Raw genomic sequence first — 8,914 nt, forward strand, 5'->3', positions numbered from 1 at the left:
CTCCAGGCTGTCTCTCTCGGGGTGCACGTTCTTCACCATTCTAGAGCTCTTACCTCACATTCTGAGCTACCTCCTGAATGGACAAGCTTCATGCCCCACTTGGGACTCAGGGCTGACTTTCATGGGACTCCTTTTCTGAACTTACCTCAGGAATGAGGCCTTCTCTTTATCTCTTTGTAAATACCCTCCTCATTCTGTGCCGTCCTTTTGCTGTTCTTTATGTAGGATCCAGTGTTTTGGTACCCTGGTCTCAGCCATTGTTTCTTCCCTACCTGGCTCTGCTCACCTAATGGATTTGTTCAGGAAAGGAAGGAGGTACATGAGTTTTTCCTTTTAAAATCTTTAAATCTTAAAATTCTTGTTTTATTTTTCATTTTCCTGGTTATTTTATCATTTATACATTATAGAAATTTTGTTCTGGAGCTGTCTTCACAGGTGTGGTGCTAAATTAGACATATCAATATAAATACTCTAAATTAGTCCTGAGGGCTGGTTAGCATGTCATGCTATAATTTTACCTAGGGTTGTGGCTTTGTCACTAGTTTGTTTGAATAACTTCAGTATTATTTTGCTATATTCTGCTGGGCTTGCATTGGTCTGATCTTATTTCACATATGCTATTATCGCACGTTAACAAGTTCTGATCAGCCAGTGCACCTGTAAAGACAATGTTCACGGGATTTCCTTATTCCTTATTCTAAGCTTGAAAAAGAAGGATGTTTTATTTAAACTTACATAAAACCTTAGTGCTTTGCCAACATTTTCTCAGCTTTACATAGGCTTTTCCCTTTCTCTTCAGTAATATAAACCATCCTATTGCAAGGAAGATTATTCAGAAAAAGTGTTATTTAAAATCAGTTGTATAACAGACTTTGGGGTTATGGGAGGATCTAATTACAGTCTTTGAAACTTTTATGACTAGTATCAGGCTTAACAGTTGTACTTTTTATAAGTGGTTTCAGTGATACTGGTATAGCAGTTCCCCGTATCCGAGGGAAACTGTCCCAAGACCCCCACTGAAAGCAAGGACACTACTGAACTTTGTAGACACTGTGCACTAAGTCTTTTCCTTCTTTACAATTTCATGCATAGAGCTTTAGTTCTTATCATACAACTTCACAACCTTAGCATATGATTTTTTTTCTTTCTTTGTTGAGAACTTTTACCTTTCGACTTAAGCACTTTAGAGCTTTTCTTTGTCATATCCAAATTGCCAGAATCACTGCTTTTGTGTCTTGGGGCCATTATTAGGTAAAATGAGACTTACCACATTGTTGAGGATACTGCAACAGGCTGATAACCAGGATGGTTACTAGGTGGATAAGGGACCGGGAGCGTAGCCAACATGGATGTGCTGGACAAAGGGATGGTTTGCATCCTGGGCAGGATGGCGCAGGATGGCGCCAGCTTTATGATGCTGCTCAGAGTGGTTCACAACTTAAAACTTACGGATTGATTATTTCTGGAATTTTTCATTTAATATTTTCAGACTGAGGTTGACCGCAGGTAACTACAACTACACAAAGTCAAATCTTAGATAAGTGGAGAGGGACTATTGTATTTCTCCAGTTTTTTCCACATTTAGAATGGAATCGTCAGCTTTAACAGTTATAGTAATTATTAAAGTTCCTATAAATTAAGTTCTTTTGCTTGGAAATTATTGTGGCCACAGAAATAGAGAGGTTTGTAGTTAACTAATCTCAGGTGGAGTTTATGTTAATATAGAATTTTGTTCTAATGTCCAGGAATGTGAACTAATTCTTTTTTTTACTTTCCACCCTAAAATTATATTTCACTTGACATAGTGGCCTCTGGGTTCATCCATGTTGTCACCTATGATCTCATATGTGAAATCTAAAAAATGTTGAACTCAGAACTAGAGAGGAGAGTGGTGACTGGGATGTGGGTTGATGGGGAATTGGAAGTGTCTGTGGGTACAAAGTTGCAATTATTCATAAATAGGAATGTTCTGTTATGTTGCACAGCAAAGTGACTATAATTACAGTAATAATAATGTCTATTTCAAAGTAGCAAAAAGATTTTTTTTTATTGTTGGGGATTCATTGAGGGTACAAGAAACCAGGTTACACTGATTGCATTTCTTAGTAAAGTCCCTCTTATAGTCACGTCTTGCCCCTGAAAGGTGTGGCACAGACCAAGACCCCACCGCCCTCCCTCCTTCTCTTTCTCTGTTCTTCCTTTCCCCCACTCCTCCCTCCTTCTTTCTCTCTGCTCTCCCCTTCCCCCACCCCCACCATGTCATTAATTGTCCTCATATCAAAATTGAGTGCATAGGATTCATGCTTCTCCATTCTTGTGATGCTTTACTAAGAATAATGTGTTCCACTTCCATCCAGGTGAATACAAAGGCTGTAAAGCCTCCGTTTTATTTTTTTTAACGCTGAATAATATTCCATGGTATACATGTACCACAGCTTGTTAATCCATTCCTGGTTGGTGGACATTTAGGCTGTTTCCACATTTTGGTGATTGTAAATTGAGGTGCGATACACAGTCTAGTGCAAGTGTCCTTATGCTAAAAGAGATTTTAAATGTCCTCACCACAAAGAAATGATAAATATTTGAAGTGATGGATATGCTTATTATTCTGATTTCTTCATACCACAATATGTACATGTATTAAAATATTGCTTTTACCCCATAAATATGTGTATCCAATTATTATTTATCTATTAAAAAGAAAATAAAACTAAGAAAACTTTATAAGGGACATTTTTGATGCACTATAAAGGTTGATTCTGGTTTTGCCATCTAACACTTCTAATTTAGTGTGCCCAGTTTTCTCTTTTTGGGAGGCATATAGAAATTACTTTAAGCTGTAGCAGCAGAGTATCATTTTTGAATATATATACTTGAGATATTTGTATGCCCCTCCTAATCTCTAATAATATTCGTGTAATATTGTTTATCCAAATTAGGGAACCTTACTTTGGTAATGGTAATTATAATTTGATTAGTTGAATCTTTAGGTACGACATGCATAGTCTCTAATAAAAGAGCATATTCAAATTTACCAGTAAAGAATAAACTTAGGGCTCGGTGCCTGTGGCTCAAGCGGCCAAGGTGCCAGCCACATACACCTAAGGTGGTGGGTTCGAATCCCCAGCCCAGGCCCGCCAAACAACAATGATGGCTGCAACCAAAAAATGGCCAGGCGTTGTGGTGGGCGCCTGTAGTCCCAGCTACTTGAGAGGCTGAGGCAGGAGACTCGCTTGAGCCCAGGAGTTGGAGGTTGCTGTGAGCGTGATGCCATGGCACTCTACCCAGGGGGATAGCTTGAGGCTCCGTCTCAAAAAAAAAAAAAAAAAAAAAAAAAGAATAAACTTAGGTAGGTGCCTGTGGCTCAAAGGAGTAGGGCGCTGGCCCCATATGCCAGAGGTGGTGGGTTCAAACCTAGCCCCAGCCAAAAAGTGGAAAAAAAGAATAAACTTAAGTGTTGCTTGTCTGCTTTAGAATCTTAACTATTGTATTGGTTACATAGAAATAAGGGTAGCTTAAATTCTCCTTGGTATATCTCAGACATCACATGGAGTGATTTTGATCAACTATGTCAGAGTTCTAATTTTATCAAGTGTACCAAGTTAGTTGTGTGGAAATATTAATACAAAACTTATTTTAATATGAAAGATATTTTAAGATATATTGTAAGAGACTAGTTGTTTAAAACAAAGGCAACTGTAAAATTTAGAAATCTCTTTTGTTATTATATGACTTCCTGTTACTAAAATTTGTGGATTCTGACTTCAAGTCATTTATAGTTGAGTCAATGTGTAAAAGTGCCTTTTTCTTTCACATTTTTATGTTTGTTAAAATTATTCTGTATTTGTATTAGTTGAAGTTTTACTATATTATAGAAAATAGCTCAGAAGTATTTGTTGCCAGGTTATTCAGACCAGACCATGTCAGTTAATAATGAAAGTCAGTCCATCCAGAAAAGGTTGTTCTTATTCAGCCGCTCTGCCGATGTAGGCAGTTAGGCTGCTATGGCACGTTCTGAAATACGTCAGATGGAACCAAGATGCAAGAAATAGGATGTTTTGGATCTTTGCTTGGGAGATTTTGGCATTATTAGCATTTTTCTCATACATAAGCATATCATTTATGATATATGTCTTAGTTGTTTTTTTAATATGCCTTAGTTTTAGTTCATATTGCATAATATTGGAGAATTTTACAAAATAAAACCTTTGTAAAATGTTAATTGAAATAATTATTTGTGAAATTCTAGGAGAAAAATTTCCATGTGAAATCATTATCATCTACATTTAATAAAATGTGCTTTGAGTGGATACACATAGGCTTAATATTTCTTTGTGGTTTATCTAAATAACCAGTGATTAAATACATTAGTGGTTAAACTTTCAAAAATAATTAAAAAACTGGATTTTATAAATTCATTAGAGACACTGTATTTTAATAAATGGGGGATCTGTTTTATGTGTTTAGTACACAAAGTGCAAAGATTCATCTGCCTCCTTATCATTTTAGGGGATTCCATTTTAATGGCAGGGAGATAATTGTTGTTGACCCTGCTGTGAGAACAGTGGATGCCCATGCAAGGACGCGTTATCTTTGTATCAGTGGTCAAAGCATGGCTTCCCCAGAGATAATCCTGGTATGGGTCAAGCCCACACGTGTGGACACTCTAGCATCCTGTCACCTGGTTACTTCCAGCAACTGGTCACTTTCTACGTGGTGCTTTTTCTTTAACTACAGATTCCTAAAGAAGTTATTTCCCTAAGTTGTCAATACATATTGCATGCCAGGTGAGTTGGAGGTTTTGGGAAGAAAGAGTTTAAAGTGGGGAGCCTGTCTACTAAGTTATTTATATTTTAGAAAATAAAACATACTAATGAAAAGTTTAAAGTTATCTTAGATTAAGTGATATGCGCTGCTGTTAATGTTTATTGACTTTGATTAATTAGACTGACTAAAATTTTCATATCCTAATCAGGTTTTTCTTTTTTTTTTTTTTTGCATTAACTGTCAAATTACAAGCTTATTTGTGAAGGGGTTGTGCTAATTAATTGTTTTACTCCATTGCTGCATTTAATCTCCACAATAACCCAATAAAATAAGCCTTGTTACAGAGACAATAGACAGAGTCTGACAGAAGTTAAAACCCATAGACGTCCAGCCATGAGTGGCTGGCCTGGTTGGAGCTTCAGCTGAGTCTTCCTCTCCGTCAGATACTGGGCTGGACTTTCCCCCACATTGCTAGTCCTCTCTTGCTTCATGCAGTCAGTGTTTACTGTTTTACTCTGAGATTAGTTATCCTTTTATTTTAACCAGATCAGAAATTCTTTAATTGTAAGATTTCTCTTAGATATTTAATGATTACCTAGAAGAAAAGGTTACTATCAGTTTTTAAAGGCTCATCATTTGATTTTGACCTGATTAAATTAAAAATATGAAAATATTTGGAGAGCTCAGACTATCAAAAGGCTAAAAAGAAAAATGACTGCCTAGTTAGTTTTAGTTGCAGAGTAATAATTTTTCCACCCCAGTGAGTAATGTTAACTTTTAGCAGTTCTTTTCTTATAAGCTTAAAATAGTACAATAAAACATACTTTCTCTCTTTTCATTTTTAGCTATGTATATAGTTTTTAAAGATAGACATTAGTCACTATATGTATGTGGTAAATTGTAGGGTTTTTTTTTTTTTTAAATTGAGGGCATTAAAAAAAACAAATGGAGGTAAATAAAGAATATAATGGTTGTATTTTTTAATGCCCACCTCCTTCCAAAAGGATTTCAGCTGACTGGTTAATGAATGACGCCTACCTTGTTCATTTTCTGAGCTTTTAAAGTACCCTATTTCTGCATTAAAAAAAAATTGTAAAAAATGTGATTGGTTTGGGCTGAAAAATCAGACATTGAGTCTTTTGTTTGACTACCAATGTGAATTTTACATTGGTCCTTTCCAAGTTAGATACTCTTTATCAACTGTTTTGTATAATTAGAAATTGTGTACCATACACACCCAAACTGATCTGTCATTATTTTTACTTTATAGGACCCATCAAGACCAGTTTCAGGCAGATATAAGAGGTAAGAATCTTCACATTATGACTTACAACGTATGGTAGACATGAGTGTAGTATCTGTCTGAATATGACTTAACTAGAACTGTTTAAAGCGGCTCTTTGAAAAGAAAGAAACCTTAATATTGTGCTTTTAGAAAGAAATTACTTGTAGGCAGAAGTGTAATGTCTGTCTGATCAAGGTTTATTCTCACATATCCGGCAGTCTTTGAAAAAATGCCCATACCATGAATTTGCATGGATCTGTTAAACTTTGTGAAAGAAGAACTTAAAGTTGCCTTTTCCCATGTATTATCTGTATTTAAACATTGAAAATACAGATAGACTCCCTATATTAGGCAGCTCTGGTTGCTATTACAAAATATCACACATGGACTGGTTGGCTTAAACAACAGAATTTATTTTCTCTCAATTCTGGAGGCTGCAAATCCAAGATCATCATGGTGCCGCCGTGGTCAGATGCTGGTGAGGACTCTCTTCTGGCTTCCAGAGGGCCACTTTTTTGTTCTGTCCTCACATGCCAGACAGGGGTTTGGGGAGAGAAAGAAAGAGATACAGAGGAAGGGAGAGGGTGGCCAGGCTTTCTGATGTTCATTTCTATAAGGGTTCTAATCTACAAACATGAGGGCCCTACTCTCTTGACCTCATCTAAACCTGATTATCTCCTCAAAGCCCAACTCCAAATACTGTTGTCACATTGAGGGTTAGTGCTCCAGCATAGAAATTTTGGGTGAGACACATTCAGTCCAAGGGACTACCTCTCTTCAGTGAGAAACACTTCTACCAAAGAAGGTGGCTGTGTGTGTATGTGTATTACTGAAAGAAAATCATAATTCGATATGAGAAAGTTTTCAGTGGAGCTGTCTGGGATATTAGCTTCCCTTCCTTCTTGCCTGTCGAGGCTGTGAAGTTTGCAGAACCACCTCGTCATAGTTGTGCTCAATAATCATAGAATGATACACGTTACTGAGTGCTTTTAAGTCTAAGATGCTTTCCATAGAGGTCTCATTCAATTAAGTAACAATATTTACTTCCATTTTACAGGTGAGGGAAGTGGTGTTAAAGAAGTAAAGAATAATTTCCCTGGGGTTACAAACCTAGTCCACAGCAGAAGTAAATTTGAACTCAGGCGCCTGACTTGAGAACATGCTTATTAACTATATAAGCCCATCTGCCTGGATTTATACATATAAATCCTTTTTCTAAAAATCTGTTTATATGTTAAAGTATAGAATACTTCAGTTATTATATTACACCTAAATTTTTTATTAATAGGAACACTAATTTTTTTTTTTTTTCTTTTTTGGATAGAGACAGAGCCTAACTTCATGGCCCTCGGTAGAGTGCTGTGGCATCACACAGCTCACAGCAACCTCCAACTCCTGGGCTTAGGCGATTCTCTTTCCTCAGCCTCCCGAGTAGCTGGGAGTACAGGCGCCCGCCACAATGCCCGGCTATTTTTTTGTTGCAGTTTGGCTGGGCCGGGTTTGAACCCGCCCCCCTCAGTATATGGTTGGGGCCAGCGCCCTACCCACTGAGCCACAGGTGCTGCCCAACAGCAGCACCAACATTAATACTAAGTTATATATAAATAAGATTTATGTTTTTATTATGGGCCTTCATATCATTAGCAATAAAAAGAGATAAGGAAGTGACAGTAATCACCAAATGTAAATGGTAGATCAGAAACCATTTCTGGCACACAAAATGTGCTTGCTACTGCTTTTATTTTCATTTTTTAGTCATTTTGATAGAGGTATAATGAAACCTGTTCTTTTAAGCTTCTAACATTTGTATGTTGCTTGGTAATTTTTCTTTACCATGAGTAGTTTAAACTGAAATAATCCTTTTTCTTCTGCCAGAAATCATTGTGAAACAGTCTTGATTTGGCTGGTTTCCAGACCACATTCTCACACCAGAAAAATTTTATCATCAGGTTTTGGTTTGGGGAATAAAGATAAACTATGATAACTTAATTTGTTATATCAATCTTAGATATTTAGTTCTTGTTAGATAATAGAGCCTAAAATTATCCATGGCACTTTTCAGATTTGCGTTCTTTAATTAGAATCAATAGGGGAATAATTTTCTTATAAATCCTCATTAGAAGCTTTATTTGTCATTGTGTTAAGTCAGGAAGAAAATTGTTTCTTATATGTATAAATTTTCATATTTAAGCTTTTAAGACCATTTTAGTTTCAACATGTTCGTGTATTTGTGTTTTTTTGTTTCCTAGAACATGTGGTTTGTTACTTTTTAGCTTTCAAAGGTTTAGCCCTGCTTAATAATGTCGTAAATATTTTAAAATTTCAAGTCATTTTTTTACTGATTCACAGCAACTGTTTTAATGTCATCAAAAAAGAAAAAAAGAGAACAGTAACAAAAATAAAAACATAAAACCTAGACTCTATATCTGAAACTATCTATTTCATATTTTATATCAGCCGTTCATTATATTCATAAATCTGTCAGCAAGTTGTAGCAGTGACTAGAGACTAGATATTTCTTGGTGAGGGTGTCTGCTGAGTAATGGAGATTTAGAAAAAAGGAGAAATGAGCTAAAAGAAATTTGGCATCATATCATAGAAAATATTTTCTAATAACTTAGGATAAATACTGGTATGCAGATAGAACTAACTTTTAAGAAGTCATTAGCAAGTTCAGGCACACAGAAGAGTAGTTTGTAAGTAAACTGCTCTCATAAATTATGAGTTAAATATTTAATTTTACAATATACTTTTCCAGCACTGCCTAATAAACACTTAATCTAATGATGCTATATTTTAAAAAATGAATTGACTCTTGTTTAGAACATGTATATTCACTGTTTTCCTTTTTTTTTTTTTTTT

The 8,914-nt window shown here is 35.8% G+C and overlaps 1 protein-coding gene across 1 annotated transcript in view; it reads left to right on the plus strand.

Moving 5' to 3' along the window:
• PAWR (pro-apoptotic WT1 regulator) overlaps positions 1-8,914 on the plus strand; it is a 102,409-nt gene that overhangs the window by 72,496 nt on the left and 20,999 nt on the right. The window contains exon 5 of the mRNA XM_012814161.2: positions 6,038-6,072. Within this exon, the coding sequence (XP_012669615.1) occupies positions 6,038-6,072 (35 nt within the window). The remainder of the gene's footprint in view (positions 1-6,037; positions 6,073-8,914) is intronic.

This window comes from Otolemur garnettii, unplaced genomic scaffold (genome assembly GCF_000181295.1).
Source record: "Otolemur garnettii isolate 467f Iridium unplaced genomic scaffold, OtoGar3 scaffold00007, whole genome shotgun sequence".
NCBI classification, from domain to species: domain Eukaryota; kingdom Metazoa; phylum Chordata; class Mammalia; order Primates; family Galagidae; genus Otolemur; species Otolemur garnettii.